This window comes from Asterias rubens, chromosome 2 (assembly GCF_902459465.1).
Source record: "Asterias rubens chromosome 2, eAstRub1.3, whole genome shotgun sequence".
Classification (NCBI taxonomy): Eukaryota; Metazoa; Echinodermata; class Asteroidea; order Forcipulatida; family Asteriidae; genus Asterias; species Asterias rubens.
The window spans coordinates 20,022,972-20,050,952 of NC_047063.1; the positions used below are offsets into that span (position 1 = coordinate 20,022,972).

Here is a 27,981-nt window from a genome sequence, read left to right on the forward strand (position 1 = left end):
GCTTTTTGATGTTCTACAGGGGCCACCGTATGTGTGAGGACGTCGACCTCACATAACATCCCAGCATGCACTTCGATCTTCTTTCAGCAAAATGGCGTCGACAATTCGAGCTCCCGTGTATTGCATTTGTAGACAACCTTACGACGCCGCACGGTTTATGATAGAATGTGACACATGCCAGGATTGGTTCCATGGAAGGTGAGAAGTTTTACCAGGATGTGGGACAGATATTAGGTCATTCGAACCATAAATTTGGAAGAGACATGACTTTCAAATTGGTTGTTTATTGCATTTGAAATTCCATTTTGAAGTACGATAGAAGTTACTTGTTTGAACTTACTTCAATACTTGAATCATTCATAGCTCCATGCTTGAATCATGGACACACACACAGGGGAGGAGACGGTGGTTCTGGTTACTGTGGCAGACAGCTAAAGATAAGCTAATGTAGAGCCCCCCCCCCTCCCCCCGATGTCTTTAGGAATTTGTCCACATGAAAATAGTCCGGAATACATGTGATGAATAGCATAGTCTAGATTAGTTGCGATAATCGTAACCCTCCATCCTCCCGACGGTCGGAGACCGGAGGGTTACGACACAAGACTGATATTATCGGTGTAACTAGCAGTTTTGACCAGTTTTTGCCAGACTCGTGATCAGATTCGTCCTTTTTTTCCACTTTCCAAAATCATGACAGACATTCTAAACACATGGAGTTGATCTTTATTGTATGACAACGTCATCTGGAACCCTTAAAACAACATCATGAAAATATTTGGCAGAAAAAAACGACAAAAACTTACCAAAAGACTGACCGAATATATCCATAATCCATAGCGGGACCAACTAGTGATTTTGAACGTCGCACTTGCTTGGCAACAACCAATCAGCGTGACCCAACCATCGATGTTGTATGCGTATCGGCCATTCCAGCTTGCAAACTCACCGCCTGTGTGTGTAAGCACTGATCCCCCGCACCGAGTGCGCAGCATGCAGGCATGTACATGTACATGTACATGTACTGTGTGAACATCGTGCGTGCACAAACTATATAGCTCGTAAGTAAGTACCGTGTGCTACTCCATACCCCCACATGGCCAAACACACCCTGACGTTGTGTGTGTGTGTGCAAGTGTACACAATACATGTACATGTACATGCCTGCATGCTGCGCACTCGGTGCGGGGGATCGGTGCTTACACACACAGTGCGGTGAGTTTGCAAGCTGGAATGGCCGATACGCATACGACATCGATGGTTGGGTCACGCTGATTGGTTGTTGCCAAGCAAGTGCGACATCAAAATCACTAGTTGGTCCCGCTATGGATTATGGATATATTCGGTCAGTCTTTTGGTAAGTTTTTGTCGTTTTTTCTGCCAAATATTTTCATGATGTAGTTTTAAGGGTTCCAGATGACGTTGTCATACAATAAAGATCAACTCCATGTGTTTAGAATGTCTGTCATGATTTTGGAAAGTGGAAAAAAAGGACGAATCTGATCACGAGTCTGGCAAAAACTGGTCAAAACTGCTAGTTACACCGATAATATCAGTCTTGTGTCGTAACCCTCCGGTCTCCGACCGTCGGGAGGATGGAGGGTTATGATTATCGCAACTAAGTCTAGATAGGAATTGTATTTTTAGGATGTCGCGATAACGTTAGCCCTACTTCTAGAAACTATAAGGCTCCCCTGTGAGCCTTTTTTTATAGGGGTCACATATTTAGGGCTTTTTTAACGCTATACGTTTTTCAAATCAGCGTTGATGGGTGAAAGTTTTGTGACCGTCCCGGGTGTTAGCCAGCCAGAACTGAAGTTTCCTGTGTGCTGTACACCTAAAGCATTCCCCATCCTACTCAATATACATTCATAATGCTTGTATTTCCCTTTTGTAGAGTTACGTTCAATAATTTCTTCAAAAAAAGGCAATTTTCTACTTGGTACTCACTTTTTTTCCCCTGCCACATCGCACGTCTTTTGACGGGTCCTACTACTTGCCGTCAACTTGCCGTCAACTCACTTGCGCCGTCAACTCGCCGTCAACTCCTCCAATATACATTTAAAATCCACAAAAGAAGCATAGAACTGTAAAGTATCAGCTCAAAGAGCATTCGCGTAAGTTTTAGGTCATATTTCGGAATAAAAATTGAGTTTTTTTCTCGTGAAAAATAATTCTGGAAGCCGAAAAAACTGTCGACCGCCATCTTGCTTTTTCACAATGATTAGTCTTGGCCCAAGATGTCAATGATTGGTACTTTTTTTTTATCAACACAAAGCCGTTTTTGTGAATGAATTTGTACCGAAAACCATGAGAAATATGTAGTTTAGCCCAGACTTAACACTGCCGTGCCCCCTTTTTATAGATTTTTCATGTAAATTTAATGAGTTGACGGCGCGAAAATGAGTTGACGGCGAGTTGACAGCAAGTCGGCGAGTTGACGGCAAGTAGTAGGACCGTCTTTTGACTTCTCAATAATGCTCAACGCTTTATCTTTTGGTCACTCAACCACCCAAGCGCTGTACACCAGCCTACTTGCCGAACTGCCAAGCCACCACCGAGTTGGACTAAACCATTCTGTGAAAGGGGTGTTCAAACCCGTGTGGCAGTGCGTGCGCTGTTTGTTTACAATAAAACCCGCGGTTCACACATAAAGCGCCCACGCACTGCCGCACGGGTTTGTCACACCCCTCTCACAGAATGGTTTAGTCTGACTCGGCCGCGTCTTGGCAGTTCGTCGATCTACATTTAGTAGGCTGCATAATGAGAAGTCAAAAGACGAGCGATGCGGCAGGGAAAAAAAAGTGAGTACCGAGTAGAAAATCCACTCCATATCCTTGGCCCCAGCACGTCTGATATCAAAATCTTTCGTTTTTTTTAAAAAGCCACCTGCAACGATCTGCATATAAGGAAAACTTACCGATCTATCTACAGAAGTTGCAGATACTGAGATAGCCCTACACTTAGAATTGTTCAAATATGTATCACACGTTTTGAGTAAAAATCAAATGAATTTTGAGTGTGAATTTTCTCAACGATCTTGACAACTTGCTTTTTTTTTTAATTGAGCACGGTTTCATAATTAGTTGGGTTCCCTCAACCACTTATCATGAACGGTACGGAAAACTGAAGGAACCAGACTGATTATGATACCGTGTGCAATTCGAAAAAATGCAAGTTGTCACACTCAAAATTCATTTGATTTTTACTCAAACCTGTGATACATATATGAACAATTCCCAGTGTAGGGCTATCTGCAACTGAAGCATTAGATCAGTAAGTTTCATGATGCAGATCGTTGCAGATGGTTTTTCAAAAAAGCGAAAAATTTTGATATCAGACATGCTGGGGCCAAGGATACATAGTAGATTGGACTGATTTATGGGGCTACGATAGCGTAACCCTGACGGCGAAGCCGGAGGGTTAACGAGCCAAACTCGAATGTAAAGGGCGAAATGGTCTAGTCAACAGATTTGCTTAATTTTTACCACTTTCAAAAACCATGACACAAGTTCTAGGAACATGAACTTAGTTAATCCTCAACAGTCAATGTCTAACTCTGTCTCTAATGAATAACCAGACAACCAGATAACTCCCAAAACACAATTGAGAAAATATTTTGAAGAAAAGGACAAAAGCTTACCAGATCACAGTTTGAGAGGGTGATAGCAAATCTGTGGGGGATATCTGTTCTGTTTAAATTTCTTTTTTAGTTTTTATGAAAGTAAGTTTAATTTAATATTTGCAATTAAGATTTTGGCTTTTTTTTGTGGTTGCTTTGATCATTCCTGCATATGTATTTATTTTACAAGCATAAATCACACCTGTTTTGTATAGTAAACTTTATAAACCAGGGTTGTTTTTGACATGTGATCACAAACTTTTTATTTTTAGTTGTGTTGGAGTCAGAGAAGACCAGTCTGCTGACATAGAGGAATATCATTGCCCTAACTGTGAAGATAAACAAGGACCTCTCATTTGTAAGTGTATTTTGTCCGCCTATGGGGGGGGGGGGGGGGGGGCTTCTCACCCAGAACAAAATATGTTGGATTTCTGGCTGCACTCCCAAGATTATATGGATGTCGGACTTCGTACCTTTGCCATTTCGTACCCTGGACACTTCGTACCTTCGGGACACTTCGTACCGTAACCAAATTGGTCACTTCGTACCGTGGGCGGGGTACGAAGTGACCATCAGCTGAGTCACTTCGTACCTTCAGCCGAGTCACTTCGTACCTTCATTAAAATGTGTATTCCTCAATAATTTAATGTTCGGAAGTAGGAAGTGTATCGTGAGAAGGTTCGAAGTGACTCGTGAGAAGGTACGAGAAGTGTCTTGTAAGAAGGTACGAAGTGTCCACGGTACGAAGTGTCCAAAGTCACTTCGTACCTCGAAAAGGTACGAAAAGGTACAAAGTGTCCAGGGTACGAAGTGGCAAAGGTACAAAGTGTCCTGCCAAATGCGCCCTTGTATGCCTGCAGCTCGAACACGTAGTTGGGTCCTTCACAATTCAGCTTCTCAGCAATGAGTCAAGATTATTTTAGGCTCCCAAATGATTAATTTTGTGTATTACTTACACCTTTGCTTTGACTAGGCATTTGCCCTTCATATCAGCATCATTTTGCAAAGAAACTCGAAAAAAGAAAGAAAAAAAAATAGTTAAAAACATATTCATGAGAATGAACTCTCACAAAACCTACTCTGTACTGCTAAAGTTTTAAATTATAATCAATTACTTGTTTACAGACATACCTCTGAGTATATCAATTTGTAATTATTTTCAATTACGTAACTTAAGGAGAATCAAACGGTACCTGTTGTATCATGTTGTCAGAGCTTTAGTCCTCTCTCGTATTGACTATGGTAATCTCCTTTTATTTGGTGCAACTTCATATGAATTGGACAAATGAATTGGAGTTCAAAGATTACAAAATACGGCAGCTCGTTTAATATGTTCCACACCCTTGAGAGAACATATTACCCCATCACTTAGGGAACTTCATTGGCTACCAATTAGAGAACGAATCCATTTTAAGATTGCTCTTCTCGTTTTTAAATGCTTTAACAAAACTACACCTCATTATATTACCACTTTACTGTCACATTACACTCTTCCACGATTTCTTTGGTCCACACTTGACATCACTCGCTTGAATGTTCCCCGAGCAAACAAAGTTCTAGGTCGGAAGGCTTTCAGTGTGGCTGGGCCCATGATTTGGAACAATCTCCCAACTGCCATTAGGGAATCTAATACTCTATCTGCTTTTCGTAAAGTCCTTAAACTTACCTTTTTCCAAGTTAATTTCTTTCTAGTGCGCTATGATCTCAAGTGATGGAATAGCGCCTTATACATTTTAATTACAATTAAAATTTGTTAGGCCTGGTACTTCATTCATGTGAGAGCAAGGCAAGTTTTTCATTAGTAACTTAGGGCACCTCAAGAAGAACATCGGCATTTCTATTGGAACAATCTTCAGGCATGAACAGGCACCAAGGCAATGATATTACAGGCTTTGATTTTATGTTATGAGTCAGTTCATAGTGCAGTCTTTGTTAAACTATTATTAACATGTTCTTTGTTTGTTTCATTCTAGTAAAAAAGAGACGTAACTGGCACCGACATGATTACACAGAGGAAAGCAACCACAGTAAGGTACGATTACAAACATGTATCAGACAGGAAACTGAATAGAGTGCCCACTGTTCTACCGTCCCAGTAGCAGTTTTTCCAATAGTTGTATTTTTTTTCGAGAAGGGTCTGAAACCAACCAATAGTTTGTTCAACATGTGACTGGACTCGCAGGCTTGTTTAGTAAAGTACAACATAGCTCAAGTACCATGTTGTGTTATTCAAAGTGTGCATGATGAATGAAAGCAGAATAAAATAATTATAATTTTTAAAAGAAACTTTCTATTTCATGCATTTCCTAGTCTTCAATCTTAGAAACATTGCCGGGATTTAGAACTTGATCACAGGGTCTGGAAATACATCCAGGGCAATCAAAATTTAAAAACAGGCTGTCCAAGTTGGTTTCACTTTTGGTAGGAACAGGGCAGAGACATTTCAGACTTGTATCTAAATTTAAACTTGTGTTCTCTCCACTCTTAAAATACTTAAGGGGTAGACATGTCATTATTTCAACAATGATACCCCATGAAATTTAGACCCCAGTTTTAGACCTTTTCCTCGGCATATTGGACAAAAGAACAAGGTTCCTAATTTATGGTTAAGGACACCAAAGACCTTTTGGGCTCTCAATATGCCTTAATATAGTTAAATTTTTTTAGCGTTAGACAGATGTGTATTACGCACTGTATACTCGGTACTTTCCCCGAGCTCTGTAAAAAATAAAACAGGCAAATCACATGGGTGGGATACGAACTCATAACAAAATTTACATTTTCCTTCTCAGTCTTGCCTTCTCCATATCTTTTATTTGTAGTTTTTATTGAACTTGTGGAGAGAAATAAAATAACAATAGAAACAAAATAATCACAAAACACCAGTTAATATCTATTAAATATGAACATAAACCAGCACCTCTGCATCCCCATCCCACTCCCCTCAGCCTATTTTAGAGTTAATTTTGTTCCCTTTCCCTTTCAGGCCGTTCAGTCTGGCACACTCATCTTCATCAAGGGTCTTAAGAACCGGACGTTCTCTGAGGGAGACGACATCCTCCTAAGATTACACGGCTCTGAACTGACAGAATCTTACTTTGAGAAACACGGTTTCATGCAACCTATACTGGTTGAGAGCAAGGAGGGCCTTGGGTTGCATGTACCTCCACATTCATTCACAGTGGCCGATGTGGAAAAATACGTCGGTAAGTTGTTGTTTGAAAAATCCTTATTTGTGTATTTGATTTCAATACATTTATTTCAATGTTGCCATAAAGTTACATTTGTGTACATCATTAAAGTTAATATACATGATAATGAATAAATAATGGCAAACCACAGATGTAGTAAAGACAATAACAATTTACACGGAAGTTGAGTAAATAATGACAGACAGGACAACATATAGGCATAGGGTGAAGCAAGGCTTTTGATCCAGTACCTACGGACAGACAAAAAACGAACAAACAAACAAACACACCAACAGACAATCACAACACTGACTTACATAGAAAACATGTACATGTATGGGTACAAAGACAAAACACCATCCAGAAAATATACCATAACTTTTCATTCTTAACTAAGAATTAATTTGAGGTATTAAATAAAGCTGAATTACTGCATGAAAATGAAAGATTTATGAAGAATATCTGACATCCAAAACTCTATCTCACTAGCAGCCTTTAAGAAATCTCTCATAACTCACTTGTGTAATTGATGCATTAACACATTATTCTGTTCACATTCCTCTTCATAATTTGTGTGTCATTTTTATACAAAGTGGTGTGTTACTTTCTCTAATTAGTTAGAGCTCTAACTAAAGGTTCTGTTTGATCTTGATGCTTATTATTTATTTTAAGGACTGTGTTGCTTTGGGAGTCCCGCAGAAACTTATTTGTGTATGTTATCTTGATAGGTTCAATGAAAGATATTGATGCAATAGACGTCCCTCGTCAGAATGAGTGTAAGATGCCAATGAGACAGTGGGTAGAATACTACAACAGTCCCAATAGGGATAAAGTCCTTAATGTTATCAGCTTAGAGTTCTCTGGTACCAAGTAAGTACAATTTTAGATTTATAGTTGGTAGGCCCTATTGTCTAGTCTTTGGTCCCTTTGTTTGTCTCCTGTCGTAGGTTTTCTTGTGTTTGATTTTGTTTGATGCTTTTTCTGTGATTTGTTGTATTTGTACTTTCTTTGTTGCTAAGGAATAAAAAATAATATAAAAAAGTGTAAGTAAAATTCATCTAGCTTGTCTTTGTGGTCAAGAAATAAGTATAACAGTGGGAGAGAGAAAACATCTTTTGTAAGCTACTCTCATATTGAGGCATTGCATGGTGAGCTACTCTCCATATAACACTTGCTAGTGAGTTGAAAATCACCTGAAACCATTCAGCTGCCAGGGTTGTGTACATAATGTATGTTGTTGACATGACCATTTTTATGATTTTTTTTTGAGGCATGGTATGGACTCTACCTTCAGTTTTAATTTGTGCTTTCTTATACAGCTTATTACTTTGGCTTAAATCTTAAAGAGACATAGGCCCTTTTCGAAACGTCTGGATTTGGCTTTGGATTCGGCTCAGGCTAGCTTGGCCTTGCCGGTTGTTTTGACAATTGCACAAATACTTTGGGCATATGCGCTCAAGCTGAATCCAAAGCCGAAACCGGGGTTTTGAAAAGGGCCATAATCAGCCTGTTTCTTAGCGCCTTTGCTCCTTTGTACATACAGAGTAAAAGGTTCAAATCCTACTTATTTATGTCCCCTCCATTCTCTCAGACTCTCCAATCTGGTTCAAGCTCCGTCGATAGTCCGAGACATCAGCTGGGTGGACAACATCTGGCCTGAACAGCTCCCTGAGGATTGCCATTATGGGAAGCCAGAGGTATCCAAGTATTGCTTGATGGGCGTCAAGGACAGCTACACAGACTTCCATGCTGACTTTGGGGGAACGTCGGTCTGGTACCACGTGTTAAGGGTAAGTAACTTAGTTATGTTGCCAACAGGTGGGACATCCTTAGACGAATCCAATCTTCTCTGTTCCATATGCAGGCAGACACCTCTGTTGTGGTCTCTTCACCAGCATCACTCTTGAGGACACCGACATAGCTTGTTATCTGTCTACCCCTCAGACAAAGAACGAGCTAAGGCTCCATAGTGACATTTCCATTGAGTTGAAGGACCCTTTGAAACCATTCAACCGCACAGGTTTTTTATATGTTGGCACAGCTGTGCACAGAAACACTAGTCTAAAGCCTGGTTCATACTTCCTGCAAATGCGAAACGAATTTTGATGTCATATGGATATTTTCGCAGTGAATGTTTCACAAGAATTGAGCACAAGTCAACTGATGCACATTATTCGTTCAAATTGGCCTTGCATTCGCATTCGCATTTACAGGTAGTATGAACTGGGCTTTAAGATCCATTTACCACATGATTTCATTTTGCAGGTGGCAGTGTTTCTAATAAAACTATGTGGATCATGTTGAAAGGACAGATGTTAGGAGTGAAAAGAATTGAAGGATTAGTTATTCTAGATTTCTGAAGAGCTGTCAAAAAAGTTGCTATGTAAACAAGTACCTACTAGAGAAAAGTACAAAAAGATTGAATGAGAAAAAATGAAGTTACAATATTTTATCTGTTAAAAAGACACCTTAAACACTCCCAACCTTCAAGTGTCTACCCTTAATTCTCAACCCTTCAAAATTCAACTGCATGTTTTGTTTGATTCTGTTGGACTGATGACTGCACAAGTATTAACTGATTGTGCTTTACATGGCTCAGGCACCATATTCATTAACCATCAGTTTCTGTTGAGTTACAAGATGACCTTGGTTGTTTGTTAAAATGAAGAAGAATCTTAGTATAATGGTTAAAGGAAAAAAGGGCACGGCTTCAAATAGGCCTGGCCAATTTATTTGAATATCCGGTTAATGGCGAATAGGTTTTCCTATCCGTAACCGCGAATGCCTTTTTTTTTAAACCGGATATCCGCAATGGGCGCGAATACCTATTTATAAACCGGATAGTCCTGTAATTACAACCAAGTAACCGGATATTTTTTAATATCCGAATATCCACGGACGTCGGGCTACAACTGATAGGAATGTTTTGTCTGAATCCTTATGAAACTTCTATTAAGACAGCATAAAACAGCATAAATTAAGTATTTAATTATGCTCACCTCCGTGAAGAGTTAAAACAATGACATTTCTGACGTAATTTGTTCAAAGATTACAAAAGTTTTCCTTCACGTAGAGTCAATCACGATCAAAAGAAAAAGCAAATCGCCATCTTTAAATTAGATCCGGTTATTTTTATGAATGAACCGAGTGACACTGTCTAAAACTAATATCAATCCGCCCATAAGATCTCATTCACAAACAAACAGCGCCCTCTAGCGGCAAACAAATATTTTTTTTTTAAATAGCGCCCTCTAGCGGCGCAAAAAAACTATTCGAATATCCGGTGAATTTCGGATAGCTGGCCAGCGGCATCCGAATATCAAAATTTCACTATTCGCCCAGCACTAGCTTCAAACAATGTATGACTTATGGCACAGTTCAGCTTCTGTAAGCATTTTATTATTTTATCTTTCATGTTTTTTTTGTGGTAGGGAGAGAAAGTGTTCTTCATGATCAAACCGACACCGGAGAATCTGAAGAAATACGAAGAGTGGAACTCGTCTCAACGCCAGAGTGAAGTCTTCCTTGGGGACAGGGTGGACTGTTGCTATAAGTGTATTGTCAAACAAGGTCATACACTTCTCATTCCTACAGGTAAATCTAGTACTCAGTGCTAAGGTCTCCTGCTAAGTAGCAGTCCGTGCAGATTTCCTACCTTCTGCCTAGGTAGTTAATAAGCAGGTCCCCCAAACTCTGAAAACTTACTCCGTGGTAGTAGAGAAGTCCCCTGAATTCTAAAAAATCTGCTCGGTGGCAGTAGGATATATAGCAAGACAAATTCTCAAAAGAACATAATCTACCCATTGCGTCACAGCTCACCTGTGTCACTACCAAAGCCAGACTTAATGGGGCTTGCTTTTGAAGTAATACTTTGTGTATGTTATCGATGGGATAATTTTGTGGATAGAACTTACGTCGGAATGGGATTTTGTAAAGCTCAATTCTTATTCTTGCTTCCTCATGTGGGAAATTTTTTGGTGGCTTAACTACCCTACTCGTAGTATAACTTTTTATAGTCGATTCACCATTCAAGACCATTCAAATGCATGTTGTTTTTTATGATGGAACATCAGTGCACAAATCAAACTATATACTTGTTTGTACTGAATAGATGCAGTGTATGACATTGAATGGTCAGACAGTAGGAGGGTCGATTGTGTACTTTATGGATGCATTCACCACATGATATCATACTACATTCAAAATATTGGTCAGACTGTAACTTGACTATATACTGTGTAGATGCATTCACCACACAATATAACTGGCTAGCATTGTTATAACAGCAGGCTACCACAGTGGGTTATATTGTATAAAAGTGATATTTCTGATACTTAAAAGTTAAAGTTTTACTCCAGAATGAAATTGTACCTTTTCGTTTCCTCTTTTACTCAGGTTGGATTCATGCAGTTTTAACGCCGGTGGACTCTCTTGTATTTGGTGGCAATTTTCTACATAGTTTTAATATTCCGTTACAAATTCAGTAAGTACTCTGCTTACATAATTACAGGATACCATTTAACTGAATTTTTTAAATATTAATTCCGTAGAAATTTTCTTTTTCTTTTAAAATCTTCCATTTTGAAACAAGGCCTAAACTGAGCCCAATACTCTATTGCAGTAATAGTTAGAACAATTACGTCATATCATCACAACCGATGTTGCGCAGATCACAATGACTGAGAGCCAAATACCTTTCTGGGCAGAGTCGCCAAATAAACCACAAATCTGTTATAAGTAATATAATTAAGTGTTACTCCCTCCTTGTTTACAATAAGTAACACAGTGACTTTAAATTGTTGTTTCGTTGTTGTTGATTGTTTAGGATCTACAACCTAGAGAGAAGGTTACAAACACCGTCTAGATTTCAGTTTCCTTGGTTTGAGACGACGATGTGGTTTGCTGCAAAACATCTTTTTGAAATTTTCAAAGGTATGGAAAATTGAAGTCTGGCATGTTTAGGTTGTATGTTTCACAGTCAGTTAGGTTCAGCAAGTTTTTGAAAGACAATACTGAATCAATTCAAGGGAAGGCAAACTTCAGGATTCCTAAGGAATTTTAACTCAACCCCATCCCTGCGTTCATTTCACTCAAAGCAAATGAATAACTATTATGCAAAGCTTAGATTATCTTGCTTAACCCTACTCCCAAGCAGGTAGCTAATCCCCAAGAAAATGACACTATCAAAAGGCATTTATTCAGGGTTTGCAATTTAAGTGTGAAAAAGTCAACCAAATTTCCCAGGAAAACTTCCCAGTGTGATATTGACCCCATGCAAAGTCACAACTCATCTCCCACCCCTCCCGGTTTATTTTCTGACCAATTGTTTCTTATCCTTTGGTTTTTTCTCTCTTTTTTGAAAGATTTGAAACAAGTTACAGTAATCTTTTGTCTGATTGGGAGTTTTTATTGTACAAGATGTGATAATTTTGTTTGTCTTTGTTTTTTCTCTCAGACTACAATGAGGACTCTAAGAAGCCTGCACCATATCTTATACTAGGAGCTAAAGCACTCAGTGAAGCTCTCAAGAACTGGACAAGGAAGAGAGAGGTACAAACATTGTTTCTCAAATCTTAAATATTGTCACTCAAAAGATGAAGAACATTAACAATTAACCCTATTGACCCCCAGCTCCTCTTTTTGCCACTTTGCAAAATTTAGTAAACTTTGCCTGGTTCATATTTCCTGCGAATGAGAATGCGAAGTGAATTTTGACATCACATGGCTGTTTGTGCAACGAATGTTTCGAAAGGAGTTGAGAACAAGTCAACTGATGCGAATTATTTGTTGCAAATTTGTGATTAGTATAGCATTCACATTCGCAGGAAGTATGAACCAGGCTTTAGGCCCTTGTTTACAGGCAACTTGGAGGCAACCAACTGCACTCTAACACTGCATGCAAAAGAAGGAACATTTGGGTAGCACATTATATGATTTTCTTACAGTTTTGAGCTATCCCAGAGAAAATACAACAAAACATGGGAATGGTTTTTGTCTTTCTTGAAGATTGCCTGGAAGTAGTTGCCTGTAATGTGCCTGGTGTGACATGCCTTTAAGATTGACTTGGGATTTATTGTGCTCATTTACTGGAGATATGCTGATGATCACTAGCAACCTTATTGCTTCTTGTGCATAAACCTCATTCTTTTTAGATAACAATATTTTGATAGAATGTGAGATTTTGAGCCACTTTTTCTGCATGTGTTAACCATTTACAAAAGTCCTATATAAAAACATCTTATGGTATAAAAAAAAGGGAAAGAAACCTCCTTTTAAATATATCTACTCCGCGGTAGTAGAATAACGAAAGACAGTTCTCTAAGGACAAACTCTACCTGGCCAGTAGATAAACATATGGTGTTACCGCAAACCAAATACATATTGATACCTCACCATGCAATGCCTCAAATCCTAAAAACCTCCTTTTGTTTGGTTGAATATCACTAAACTTTAACGAGTCACCATGAAGTCCTGTCTCGGCTCATAGAAGTATGTGCTTTACAGGGTGCTGTAGGCAGAGCCATGAAACAGGGCCCAGATGTTGTCAAGACCGGAGAAGGGATTTCTTTAAAATTTTTTACTAGACTGAAGAGCTAATCCAAGTAGAATCTGTAGCATTCCAACTTGTGGTTTATTGCTCGATCTTTCTTAGTCATATTTCAAGTCACTATGGCAATATTGACACAAACAATATTGCTAAAATCGAGTCATTGTGCCTTTTTCAAACCTTGGTTTGGGATCCCACTCCGGCTTGTGCTTTGACATAAATTTTGTTGACTGTGAAGTTTGTATCAAGTGTTTCCAGCACCAAATGGAGCCTGGGGACAGAGACGGAGCCTAAGCTGAGGTTTGGCAAAAGCCCCTGCCGCCGATTTCACAAAGAGTTAGGACTCGTCTTATCTCGAGTTGGGACGAGTAAGTCGTCCTAACTTAGGGTTTATCTTAAGGTCTGCATGTTACTGTGCAGGGTTGGGACTCGTCCTAAGTCCTAAGACTAATCCTAGTTCGGAAGAGTTTTGTGAAATTCGACAGCTGGTCTCCTTATGTGCATACATCACTGATTGAAACAGAGATCACAGTTATTAAAGGCAGTGGACACTATTGGTGATTACACAAAATGATTATTAACATAAAACCTTAATTGGTAACGAGTAACGGGGAGAGGTTGACAGTATAAAACGGAGTAGTTTTCGAGAAAGAAGTAATTTTCCACGAATTTGATTTCGAGACCTCAGATTTAGAATTTGAGGTCTTGAAATCAAGCATCTGAAAGCACACAACTTCGTGTGACAAGGTGATTTTTCTTTCATTATTATCTCGCAACTTCGACGACCAACTGAGCTCAAATTTTCACAGGTTTGTTATTTTATGCATATGTTGAGATACACCAAGTGTGAAGACTGGTCTTTGACAATTACCAATAGTGTCCAGTGTCTTTAAACAATATACACAAAATGAATACACTGATGAGAGAACTTGCTTCTTTTATTGATAGGGATATAGGTCGTATGGAGGGACGATTCTTTTCAATTTCTACTAACACATTTGTCTTTCTCTGTCTTTGTTGGATTCCATAGCAACAGAGATATAAGGGTGACTTACCCGTAAGTGCCTTGGAATTATAGACCCCTTGCATATGACGCCACAATATCAAACAGCGCCCTCGTTAAGGTCAGAGGAAGACCTTAGCTAAGGGTTGTGCGTAGCGCGTACACCTTTCCATTGTTTGACAGGAGCGATGGCGACCTATGTAGGGGGTCTATTGAAACAAGAAGTGGCATATATTGGTGTGTGCATGATGACAGATGAATATTAAATAATTAACTCTGTTGCCTTCAGAATTATTCTCATCACAAATCATCGTCAAGTATATCTTGTGAATGCATGCAGTGGTTTTTCCTATGGTAAAAGTTTTGGTCTAACGTTTAAGATTTCAAAGAAGTTAATTTGTTGACATCTTGTAAAGTGTGCACTGAGTTGAGAAAAACTGTTAACGGTTTTGTGGAGCATGTGGTGTTGATGTCAGTTTCGTATGGGTCAGATTTTGATTGGATTCATGATTTTATTTTCCATAGAAATTCAGTTTGTTTTCCTCATTAGAATTACTATTCATGCTGGCATAAAAAATGCCCAGATGAGGTGTTTTATTACAGGTCAGATGCTTAAATCTTTAAGGGCAAGGCGGTTTTTCCTGTTAGTAAAGGGCACTTCTATTGAGGGGCTTAAACATTTGTACGTAACATTTCAAGGGGCACAAAGGCAATGACCAGGGGCATCTGCCTGCAATATTTCCTTGAAATATCAGGCCTGTATTTGTCAAATCACCACAACACTGCCTCAAGCACAAACCCTATGATGTCACAAGCTCAAACAGCGCACTCTCTGCAGTCAAAGTAAGACCTGTCATTGGCTGAGAGATAAGCGTGGTGCTCAGACACCGGCACGTTTTCCAATAATTGATCTCATTAATTGCGACCTTTGCAAAGAGACTATTTGAGCCTTTACTTTGTTTACAAAGTTTTCCTTTACTTTGATGAAAGCATCTACTTCTATCATTTCGATAAATAGAAAAATACAGTTTCATTTGAAGAAGTGAAATAAACTTGTGCACAATATTGATGAGGGTGTGTAAAGGAATTATCATGGTGAATGTTTACTCCAAGTATTTATTGTGGAGGTAAAACTCAATGCCTTGTGGTGTTTTTCACCACCTTTTTTCTCATAGCACTTTACCAAGTCATATTGGTCTATGCACTGCCCTGCATGAACCATCACAAGCACTATATGTGTTGATTAAAATTGTGCGTCACTGGAAAACGGCAATACATAGTGCAACTGTTTCCCATACACAACCTCGTTGGATATTGAATGCAGACGCGTCATTTTCCCCCCATATTCCACTTACACTTGTGTGATTGAAAGTATTGTATCACTTGTGTATCTGTCGTACATGTCTGTCACACTTCACATGTTTACAATAACGGTTATAAGATTGACCCTTGTATTTCACCTTGCCAGTTCACTCAAAAGTGTAATTGGTGTCTGGTGGTTGTCTTATTCACTTGTGATGTTTTTATAAGAAAGTGAAGAAACCTCTTTATTTCATTTAATTTTATGTACAGAACCCCTCATTTCTGTGACCCTTCAATTCTCCACTCTGGATTTGTTAACAAACTATGTGAAAATATGTGTTTATTTATTATTTTTGTTATTATTTGTAACTCATCCAGTGAAGATGGTAAATGTTAAGTCTGCATTTGATTTGTTTGTGACAATATGATTGACACGGTGGACAGTTATTTTTTGTTCAGGTACCGTATTTATGACAGATTCTTTCGTTATGAGAAGACCTTAGTCTTTGCAGAAGCCAAGTCAAATTACTAATCTTTTAAAGAATAACTGACTGAGTGCAATTCAGGATCCCTGATAATGAGTGGATGAAGTTTGTGCGGAGTAGACATTCATTCAGTGAAATCATGTCACAATTCAGGACACAATATTATTCTCCATTACAACCAGACTCATCAAAATCTTTTACAACAATCTGTCTTTCAGAACTTAAAGGTTCACCAGCAGGAGATACCTGAGAGCATACAGCACTCACAGCTCCTTAAGGATCTCAACAAAGAAATCAAAATCCTTGAGGTAAGACACCGATCAACTTCAGGTCTAGAAGGTTCTCTTCACAAAGACTTGTAAGAGGCACAAAGGCCAAGGCTTAGGGAATGGAGTTAGCTTCATTGAACTCCTTGAAATTCCAGTCACACCAGCTGGTGTTGTAGGGAGATACTGTCTTGTCAAAGATGCATTTTGTACAAAATTCCATTCACATCTTTTTGACACATTGTGAAAATCTAAAATGTTCCATATCTCTGAATTATCAAACAAGGTACCCCTTAGTCCTGGCGCAAAGGTGGGTCCCTCCTTGATTCTGCAAAAAAGTCGCTCAAAATCAACCGATCTTTTCATTTTCTGATGAAGAAATTTGAAAATCTCTTTTATGGAAACCTTTTCCCTATTATGTTGAATGTTAATTTTGCTTATCTCCCTGATTGGTGTGCAAATTTCGGCAGCTCTGTTGGCGCTGCGTTGGCAAATCAGGGGTCGATTTCACAAAACTCTTCCTAACTTCGGATGGATGGTAGGATCTAGGGTGAGTCCCAGCCGTAAGATTGAACCTACAAGAGATCATTCTTAGGTCCCATCTCAAGTTAGGAAGATTGAACTCCAGAGAAGACGAATCTATATCTTTGTAAAATATCTGCCCCAGGTGGAGATCGTGAAGAATCTTAATGCAATAACAGCGTCAAGTTTCTACCCAACAGATTGTCTCTCAAACAGCCATATGTCTTGCATTTTGGCACTTTTTAACAACTGTCTTGATCAAATGAAGAGCATAACTTAATTATTTCTTTCTCTTGTGTGTACCTGCAGAAACCACCCACAGTGAAGCTTAAAAATAAAGGCAAACACAAGAAGAACAAGAAAGACAAGAAGGGCAAAGATCTCAAATCCAAGAAGGTCTCATCCGACAAGAAATCCAGCCTCTCAAAGTCCACAAAGGACAAGGACAAAAAGAGGAAAGGAAGTACATCGAGCCGAACAGCTCTTCAAAAGGAGAATAATGGAAAGTCCAAGAAGACCAAGAAGAAGAAAAAAGGTGCATCTGGTTCCTCGTCCAAGTCAGTGTCTGGGTCGACAGAGGGAGACTCAGACAGGAACCAAGGGAAGGCGGATCAGAGGTTACCTGCACTTATCTCACATCCTCTAATGAAAAATGTGAGCACGGTAACTTTTATTTTTTTTAACTTTATAATGATTTTGTGTGTGTTTCTTGCCCGAACATTTTCACAGCTTTTAAAGTTACTTTGAAACATTATCGTTGTAAAAAAAAGCTAGTGTTATTACTTATTATGGTGCGAACATTAGTGGTTCATGTATTTTTTAAAATTCATTATTGAACATGTTTACAGTGAAAAGCGAACAATATATGTGGTGTCATTATTTATCATTAATTTTGGTTTTATCCATATATGTACACCGATGTGTGTCAGCACTGTATTTTCTGGAGCTCTGTGAAAAAAAATCACAAGCATATTACTCGGGTGGGATTCGAACCCACGACTTTGCAATTGTAGAGCAGTGTCTTACCAACTATTTGATCCTTATTCCTATTGTTATTATGTGTTGACAGCAACCCTACAGTGCAGAATCCAGTAATCACAAGCCGTCTCTGAAGATGGTTTTTCCCAAGAAGAGTCTTGGGGATACATCGGGAACTGAAAGTGAAGACGAGAAGAGTAAGAGTATTTCCAAGAGGTTGAAAATCGTCTTGTCCAACGGAAAGATCATCAGGTAAGGTTCGATGTGTGATGGCTGCTTCCATTTACAGCAATGATATTCTTCCTTCTAGTGTCTGATTATTGTCTATTGAGACTAGCAGGTCACTGTCTCAGACATGATGAGCTGGCAGCGAGCAAGCTTGTGCTTTGGGCCCCTACTCAAGGTCACTGTTCCCGAGGTAGACCACAAACCACCTATGTGGACACCTTGTGCCGGGACTCTGGACTGCGTCGGGAAGAGCTACGTACAGCAATGGAGGACCAACGTGTTTGGAGGGCCATCATCCGATGCTCCGCATCGACTGAATGAATGAATTGTCTGATTGCCAATTGTTTTGCCGTTGGAAAATCAGAAAAATAATGTGATTAAAGGCACTGGAGACGATAGGTTATAAGCAAAGACCAGTATCCTGATTGGTGTATCCCAACATATCCAAATATGTTTTTATATATAAAAAACTGTAAAAATGTGGGCTCAATTGGTCAGCGCATTTGCAAGAGAATAATGAAAGAAATAACAACTTGTTACATTGCTTTGTGTGCTTTTCAGATGCATACTGAAAGGCTTCAGCTGAAGTATAGTATTATTTGAGTGAGAAAATTACCTTTTTCAAAAACAACATTACTCCAGAGGGAGCCTTTTCTCACAATGTTTTATACTATCAACAGCTCTCCATTGCTTGTTACCATGTTGGTTTTACGCTATAGTCTCTAGTGCCTTAAAGGGGGCAAATGTACCAAATAATACACACTTAACATTGAGGGTGCTATATGAGTGTGTCATGTCATATGCAGTTTGGAGTTTTTATCAACAACAAAAGTACAGAAACTAATATACTCTTTTAACCTAACAGTAGAGGAGGATCACCGCTCCATGATGGTAGCCAGCGGGATGGTTTCCAGCCTCTCTTCAAAGCTGGGAACAGCAGCCTGAGACATTCATCGAGCCAAGATATCAGCGAGGGAGAAGACATCATCGTGGATGATGATGATGCGACGTCAATCAGGGACAAGATGATGCCACAAGGTCTGCTGAGGAGTAGAGAGATGCTGACGTCTAAAGCTCCATTGAAACTTAAACTATCATGTAAGTATTGACTGCCGTTATTCTTGGCGGTCCCAAACCCTCCAGAATACAATTACGGAGGTTAGCAGACTTTGATGATTACTGCAGGCTTGAATACAGTTGTAATTACACAGAAAGTATTTTTATACTAAATGATGGTTTGTGACACTTTTAAACCATATTTTGAGAGTAAGAATGTTGAAAGGATATCGTTAAAATCTGTCACTCAGTTGCGCTCATTGTGCTTCAACATTATTACCCCTAGTCACTTGGCCATTCATTTCCCTCCTTAATACAGCGAGTGCTGCCAAGTATGTAGCACAGCTAAATCAATCACAAGAACCATCTCTGCCCTCACAGGTACCCATTTAAGAGAAGCAATTATAGTTAACCTGTCTTGCCCAAGGACACAATTTTCATGACTGGGAGTCAAACCCACACCCTGACTACTTAACCACCAGAGTGTGTGTCCAATGCATTGAACTGCTCTGCCACAACACACCACAAAGTTTGGTTGTGTGGTGTTTTTGTTGCATCCTAGATGATGAGGATTAATTTACTCTTTCAACTCCATTCACTTCAAATACATTTCCCACCTTTTTTCTTTCAGTCAACGGCAAGCCTGTTCTACCCATTGGGTCCTCCTCTTCACAGGACAGCTCTACCCAGAACACATCACAGCGTGCCAAAGGGATGGGTTCTAGTTCCGATTCAGACTCTGAATCTGGAGACGTTCTTCCATCTGATAGAAGCCCAAGAGTATGTACCAATTCATCTTCTTGTTTAGAATCCTTACTCCATACCTACAAAAGAATCATTCTTAAAGGCACTGCACACTATTGGTAATTACTCAAAATAATTATTAGCATAAAACCTTACTTGGTAACGAGTAATGAGCAGCTGTTGATTGTGTAACCCATTGTGAGAAACGGCTCCCTCTGAAGTAATGTAGTTTTTGAGAAAGAAGTAATTTTCAACGTTTTTGATTTCGAAACCTCAGGTTTAGAATTTGAGGTCTCAAAATCAAGCACCTGAAAGCACACAACTTTGTGTGACAAGGGTGTTTTTTTCTTTCATTTTTATCGCGCAACTTCGGCAACCAATTGAGCTCGAATTTTCACAGGTTTGTTATTTGTGCATATGTTGAGATACACCTATTGAGAAGACTAGTCTTTGACAATTACCAATAGTGTCGTGTTTGGTAATTGTCAAAGACCGGTGTTCTCACTTGGTGTATCTAACATGCATAAAATAGCAAACCTGTGAAAATTTTGACACAATTGGTCATCTAATTTGCAAGAGAATAATGAATGAAAAACACCCTTGTTGCAGAACTCTGTGTGCTTTCAGATGCCTAATAAAAGGCTTTTGGCCTAATTGAGTGGGAAATTACCTCTTTAAAGAAAACTATGTTACTTCAGAGGGAGCCGTATCTCATAATGTTTTATACTATCCACAGCTCTCCGTTGCTCGTTACCAAGTAAGTTTTTTTGCAAATATTTTACCAATAGTGTCCAGGGCCTTTAATCAATGCGTGTCAACGCTTTCTCTCCGTAAATGTTTCTTTTTGTTTTGGTTATCTTCTCTGTAATTGTTTATACATCTCTGTTATCATCTTGTTGTTTAAATAATGCTTGTTATTAGTTTTCCTTATGGAATTATACAAATCAGTCTAGTCCAGTGTCTGTCTATTTTTTGTCTTAAGGCTGATTTCTGTCCTGGGCACACACTGAAGGATCATCCGTATCAAAAGAATGCTATTTGATAACTTGTTGAATATGATTAAAAGGAAAGTACTCAATTTGAAAGATCCTTTCTAGATGATTTTAAAACATTGATTCTTTAATCTGATTCACACCCTATTAGCAATCATCACCCTTCAACAACATGGATGCCCTATTACAGGCGAGCCAATGGGATCAGTCAAGACCACTGCCTACAATCAGTCTGGCTGATATCGAGGCAGAACTCAAGTAAGAACAATCAAGGATTTTTGTAAAGTCGCCCACCGGGCATGTAGATTGTGCTTTGCCACAGGAAGTTTCAGTAGCCCCGATATTTGACTTGTGTTGTCATAAATGTATCTTTCTGATATATAAATGGTAGTGATCACAACCAGTTTAATGGTCAAATGAAGTTACATTGACACACTCCAAAACAAAAACCATGATTGTAAAAAAAACTGAAAAGGAAGAAGTAGGTTGCACAGTTCTTAGTAGCTCACAGGACAAGCTGGAGTAGTATTAAATATGAGCTCTTATCAACATTATAGTTAGACTTCAACCCTTTCACTTTTAGTATTGTCTTCCAGTGAGTTACCAAACTACTTCAAACCATTCAGCTGCACAGGTTTTGTATGATGACACAGCTGTGCAAAGAACATTATCATTTTGCAGGCGGGCACAGTGCATTTATCACTCAAAACCAGATACATGTATATCCTCATTGTTTTCACAACCGACACCTGTCTTTAAAATCACAAAATTTTGTAAATATTTGTTAAATTTTATATTCCATACAAACTCATCATTTTTAGAAATGGTGCATGGAGCATGGCGATTGATAATGCGTATTGGACGCAATCTATTGAATATTAGAATCTTTCAAGATGCATAGTTGGGAAACATTGGGGTGGAGTTCTCCTTTTCACCATTAACATATTTGTTTTTTGTTTTTGTCTCCACTCCTAAATCTGCTACCAGGCATCAGCCAGCTTCTCCAGGTACCCAGGATGCAATCCAGGGCATGTTGTCCATCTCCATGCCAACTTCCAATCTTGCCCTTAATAGACAGTCTTCATCGTCGCCGTTTGTTCAGCCGGGTAGCAAGAGGAAAAGAGAGAACTCCTCGGCTGAGGCTGAGGAGGATCTACCTAACTGCTTCCAAGATGCCAAATATAGTAAGTGTCTCCAATCTTCACCCTAATATCCATCATAATCTATACTGAAGACTTTGCTTGAATGATTGGAGCAACCTAGTAGGGGTTGGGGTCTGTGGTTTGGAAGAACTTCTGGAGGTAAACTTAATGATGCTAGGTCTGATTTTTAGTCAATTTGAACTGGAAGTTTAGATTTGAGGTGACATCGAGTACAAGCCACATCTCAGGCAGCATCTTTTGCGAACAGACAACAGACCTCAGAAATCTGAGGAACAATTCATTCTCAGATTCAATGTTTAGGGGAACAATTATCCTAACCATATCACTTCAAAGGAAATCCTTTCTCAAAACAGTTTAAACTATCAACAGCTGCAAGTGCTTTTCGCCAAGTAAGTTTTTGTGTTCATTATTTTTTGGAGTATATACCGTTCTGTGTAAGTATTTCTTATACTCCAATATGGGATAAGCAGTGATTACTCAGTGCTTTCTTATTCCTGTGGGAAAAAATCACAGAGATCTCAGGTGGGTTTGGAACCCCCAACCCCAGCTTCTAGATTGTTAAACCCTCTTTCCTTTTCTCCTAAACATTTTAGTTTATCCCTCCCTTGATGATGATGGAGATGGTCCTCTCTTCAAGTCACGCAGTAAGAACCCCAAGAAGTTACCCAAAGACGCCCCTTGGAACCCTAAGGCTAAGGTGTGTAGCCTGACACCCCGTGCCCGGGTTCCCTCGAGGGATAACGCCAAGAGACCTAACATCGAGACGGGCCTCGCTGATGCAGCTGCAAGACTTGCCACAAAGGTAGGTTGTAGAAGTAGAGATGATACTCATGAAGGCCATAAAAAAAAATATATTTCACCTAACTGACCTCCAAATGTTTGGGTAATACCGAGGTCAGATTTGTGATTTGTTGAAGTACTTTTCAGATCTAGAATTTCATCTTTGAGAGGGCAAGGATGTTTTCATTTTTCAAAAGGCGCTTCCATTGGATATCTTAAAGTCCATGGTTTTAAATATTGAAGTTATTTAAATATGCTTAATTTTCTTCTTCTTTTGGTCTCTCAGACATGTGCAATGCAGCGGTGTTGTTAACATGCATCAAAATGAATATTTAAAAATGATAAACACAAATTTGGTTTTAAGTTTAAGTAATGGTTAAGGTCAGGATCATAGTTTAATCCTTTTTTACAGTAAATTTGTGTGGAACTGTTCATGTCTTTTCCCTTCATTTGAAAGTAAAAGGTAGCCGCATTTTAAGGGTTGGTTAGCTCACGCCAACCATACACATTTTAGAGGCATAAGTTCAGTAGCGTTAAGGTACTCTTTGTTTTACAATTTGTGGATTTGTTTATTCTGTGAAACGATTGTAATAAAGCTTATAAAGATAATACAAACTTTAATCGGAACATTTTTCAGGGTAATTATTAACAACTATCCGCTCCCCCCTCCCCTCAGATTTTCCCTGTCTTCCAAACTGCTTTTTGGTTCTGATAATTTTGTCTTTACTTAAAGTGCATGTTTAATTGTACTAACTTGAATAACAAAAAGTGTTGACTATTAGACGTGTTAACTGTTCATGTCATTTATCCCTAATCACCCAACAGCCGAGACCAAAGAGACAATACATCAGGCGGAAACCTCTAGCTCCTCAACCGAAGTCACCCGACCCGTATGACTTTGATGACGATGATGAACCATCTACCAGCGTGCTGTCACAATCACTGGGTCCACTGCATATGAAATCAGAGAATGATCTCCTGGATCTAACACAGAGTGCTCCAACCTCAGTATTAAGCAATACCCCAAAGATGGCAGACCCTTCAAAAGGATGTGAGTACTTGATGGTTGTCACGGCTTTTCTTGTAATTTGATTTTACCCTTACACCAATGGGTTGTCAGTACTTTCCCGAGTTCTGTAGAAGAAAAATCTACAGGCAAATCCATCAGGTGAGATTCGAACCCACGACCTTTGCATTGCTCGAGCAGGGGTGTGTTCCCCTTTCCCAAATGTTGCCAACGTTATGTACACGTTCGCCAACAATTTCCAGTGGAACGAGTGTCTCCATCCTCATTTCAGGGCGCCGCCATACTGGCATTGCTCGTTCCAAACATAAACAACGTTTGTGCGAACAGCTGCGATACGTTTGCGCGAGTGGAACGCACCCAAGATGTCTTACCACTAGACCACCGAGCAAGCCCGATGGCTAGAGGCAATTTGAATCCTTTGTGTTTGGAGCGGGTACCGCAATGATTTAATTGATGTTGTTTAGTGTTTGAATCGTTGATAAAGATCGACCTCTGCTTAATACACATCGGTGTAAGGGTAAACAAAAATATGTTCTTTCTACCCCATGGAGTTTTTTATTTTATTTATTTATTATAATTTTTTTTCTTCTTCTTCTTTTCTGCCACAGTGAAGAAACCAAAGAAGGGAATGGCGACGGCTAAGCAGAGACTCAGTAAGATTCTCAAGCTGAAGAAGGGAGGCAGATTTATCATGTGACCACGGTGTCTGAAAGATTGACCTCTCACCCCTATCTCTGTGAAGTTATTTTTGTCACTCTGTATTTTTGTGCATTTTTTGTGTGTTTGGAAATCAGTCATATTTCTGTTGTTAATTTGTGACGTTTTGACCTCCTGATCCAATTAAAGTAAAGTTGTTTTTGTCCTCGGTTGTGTTTGAGACATTTTGTGTTTTTGGATATATTTTTTAATTTGTCAATTCCATGTTTTCCATTTCACCAGTAGATACGGCCCTTTACTCCTGAACTTGTGGAATGTACTCAAAACCAAATGGCAGTAGTGATAGGATGGTTTTTTTTTTTTTTTTGGGGGGGGGGTTCAACTGAAGAGGGTACCATGTTTTGTTTTGTTGGGGCACTACATGTATCTGGATGTTTTCATTGGGGATTGAGGGTAGGGCCCCTGATGGCTACATTTCTGACGTTTGGCAACAGCCACAGCTACAATTTTGGACATGGATCTAGTAACCTCAACGACCAAGATGATTGGCTGTATTAGAAATATGAGTAGCCCAGTAAACATTTGAACAATTAAAAAAATTACTTAACATTTTTAAAAACGTCTTCCTGCAATAGAACAAAAGTATAAACTCGTATTTATCAAAAGTCTACACTGCCATTGGAGGGATGGGGTACAGAACACAGTCTAAAGGGCTTTTCGTTTTATTGAAACTAATTGCGTTTACTTTTCAAAATGTGTTTTTAGTTCCATTTGAGTGTTTGAATTATTGTTAAGCTTCCAACAAAACACAATGTGTGTTTTTAGTCTATGTTCAAATCACTCCAGTAGGATCACATTCTTGTTGGGTTCACACAACGCAGGCAGTTTCCTAAACCTTTTCCAAAATACTGTAAATACAGAAGACCTTTTTGGGTCGTCCTAATTTATTAACTGCAGGGGGAAGTCTCTGACGCATAAGAGAAAATTGTTAAAGTTTTCAGTCATTTTGTAAATGATACCTCTGTTGTGTACAGCTGTAGATTTTGTATAAATTTGGTACATGTGAAGTGAAATGGAGTCGTCTTTGAAAGAGCTTCTTGCGTACATTGTGTATTACAGATTTGTTCCACCAGTCAATGAGTTTCTTTGGTTTCAGAACAGTTGTATTTTTGGTCAGTTTAAAGGAAAATCACGTCACTGGTAATTGTTGTATATTTTTCGAGAAAATTTTTGATTTGTTGAGGTAGGGTTTGCTCCATGAAAAAGGTATATACTTCACAAAGGAAGTTCCCTTAAAGCTCTTTGTCACTGCCATGGATCCCCTTGAAATGTTCAAATAAAAATGTACGGTTCTCTCTTAATAGGGGTGACTGCTCTATATTCTGTCATCCCCTATGTTCCGACAACTATGTGAGATTTATTCACTAGGTTTAGGGTTGGTGTTAGGTTTAAGGCTAAGAAAATAAACTAAGTTTGATGTGTCATTGGGGTGTCAAAACACAGGTAACCGATATAGGTGCTCATTACATAAAACAAAAGTCACTGGGCCAAATTTCAAACTGGTGATAAAGCACACGTATTAGCCAAGCAAAAAATCGTTGTGCTTACTAGAAATACAATTTTCGACTGGTTTCTGGCTTATTTTTGCTTAGCAGATATTTGTTGGGCAGTATTTCCAACGGCTCTATAAATTTATGCCCTGGCCTTTAAACATCCTCCCTATTGTTGGTTTCCGTAAGTTGGTTGCCTTCAATGTTTCCCGTTATCATTTAATACTTAAGGGAGCGGTATCTATCTTCCAGTGAATGAATTTTGTCTATATTGTTTACTTCCTACTGTCATATAATGCAGAACCCTTTTCCATCAAAATAATTGGTCAAGTGCAAGTAAATATTTCAAGATGTGTGCGCAATGAGCCATTTGTGAGTTTTTATTGATGAATGTCCGGTGCAATGACTTGATTGGTCAAAAGTGAACGATTGAATTTTAATCCAGTTGAGCTCTATGGGTTTTATTCTTTGGTGATGTTTTGGCCTGCAATTTGTCTTTATTCCAGATTTTCATGACCAAGCAATTTATTGTGACTCCCACTCAAATCTGTTACTCACTTTGGCTGGTTGAAGCTTTCTGTGTAAAATCTGAACTTTGAAGCTGTTTTTTTTTGTGCCCTTAAGCATAAATTCCCACTGAAATGCAGAGTACCATTTTAAATTATAGCTTTTTATTTTGAGTTTTGAATTGACTAGTGCAGGATTTGCACCAATGACCTCCGGTTTAACAAGACGACGCTGTACAACTGAGCGATCTTAGCTCTATGTTGGCGGTAACCCTAAGTTTTTATGTTATCACTTTCTTTAATATTGAAATTACTGCTTTGAACCATTCACAAAAAGTATACAAGACGTACTGTTTTGGCTGGTACCGGTAACTTGGCCTTTCTGTTTAACCAACATTTTTAATGCTCAGTTAATTTCCATGCCCCATTTCATAAACTATAAAACATGTAAACACAAAAATCTGCTAAGCACTGATAAATCTTGCTTTGACCAAGGTGTAGGAACTGCTCATGGGGATGGACACAGCAGCGATGATTGGTGCTGGTTATTTTTGTTTTTTTAAACAATATAAACAACAAAATTTGATTTTAATGTCTGATGATTCTCATTAAATCCTGTGTACAGTGTACATAATTATTGTTTTTGTACATAAAACTTGCGGAGGGGAAAAGTATCCAAGTCTGCCTAAAATTATATCTTTGCAGAGATTCTTTAATGATATCGATAAAAATAAACTTTTATTGAAATAAACTTTAAGTTTTCTGATTTGTTGTTTATTTGATTACCCCTGCCCCCAGTTTGATCAAGTACGCCAAAACTGTGGAATGTCCGTTTATTAAAAGTACAGGAATAGTACGGTTATGTAGGTGATGGGAGAGTGCCTTTGATGGAACAAGCTTGGAGTTTTTCAACCAGATGTCTTGTTTTTAATTCGAATTGCGATGGTCCTAGGCCTATATAGGCTAGTCAAATATGTTTATTATGATTTAGGCCTACTGTGTGTGTGTCCGCTATCAATGCCAGGCTTGTCAACAGAGGCTTATTCCCTCAAGTATTTCCCAAATCCAGACAATAGACACTTTCAAATCAATTCCCTGAAGACCCATCTTTTTCAAAGACATTTCAAGAACATTCACTAGACTTTGGAATTTGTTCTTGTTTTTTTGCATTGCTGGAGAACAACTAAGGGGAATATTTTTATTGGAGCAAGCGCCATGAGCATTTTTTTTGTGGATACCGGCGCTGTAAAAGACGTCATTATTATTATTATCTGTCGTCCCGCTAGAATAGTAATTATGTGGAATGTTTTTCCAGGAAACTTGATTGGATACGGAGATTAAGTAGTTATCCGCATCACTGGTTTA

General features: G+C 38.8%; 1 protein-coding gene across 2 annotated transcripts; it reads left to right on the forward strand.

Moving 5' to 3' along the window:
• Nucleotides 1-27,346, forward strand: LOC117306869 (histone lysine demethylase PHF8-like). 2 transcript variants are annotated; one of them, XM_033791428.1, is made up of 21 exons: nt 1-198; nt 3,892-3,977; nt 5,593-5,651; nt 6,606-6,825; nt 7,539-7,680; nt 8,402-8,600; nt 10,242-10,404; nt 11,206-11,293; nt 11,636-11,742; nt 12,266-12,360; nt 14,388-14,414; nt 16,366-16,455; nt 17,245-17,589; nt 18,005-18,165; nt 19,007-19,239; nt 19,829-19,977; nt 21,085-21,191; nt 21,921-22,117; nt 22,690-22,898; nt 23,702-23,927; nt 24,512-27,346. In XM_033791428.1, the coding sequence occupies exons 1-21, from the start codon at nt 92-94 to the stop codon at nt 24,598-24,600; spliced, it is 3,099 nt and encodes a 1,032-aa protein (XP_033647319.1). In that variant the 5' UTR covers nt 1-91; the 3' UTR covers nt 24,601-27,346. The 2 variants fall into 2 exon arrangements, with proteins under 2 accessions (XP_033647319.1, XP_033647320.1); XM_033791429.1 differs by lacking the exon at nt 14,388-14,414.
• Nucleotides 27,347-27,981: the final 635 nt, after the last annotated feature.

Excerpts from the sequence above, each read along its gene's own strand:
- LOC117306869 (XM_033791428.1), top strand. The coding sequence starts at position 92 with ATGGCGTCGACAATTCGAGCTCCCGTGTATTGCATTTGTAGACAACCT. Across the intron at positions 10,405-11,205 it reads TACACTTCTCATTCCTACAG|GTTGGATTCATGCAGTTTTA; the intron begins GTAAATCTAGTA and ends TCTTTTACTCAG. Across the intron at positions 18,166-19,006 it reads TCCAACGGAAAGATCATCAG|TAGAGGAGGATCACCGCTCC; the intron begins GTAAGGTTCGAT and ends TTAACCTAACAG.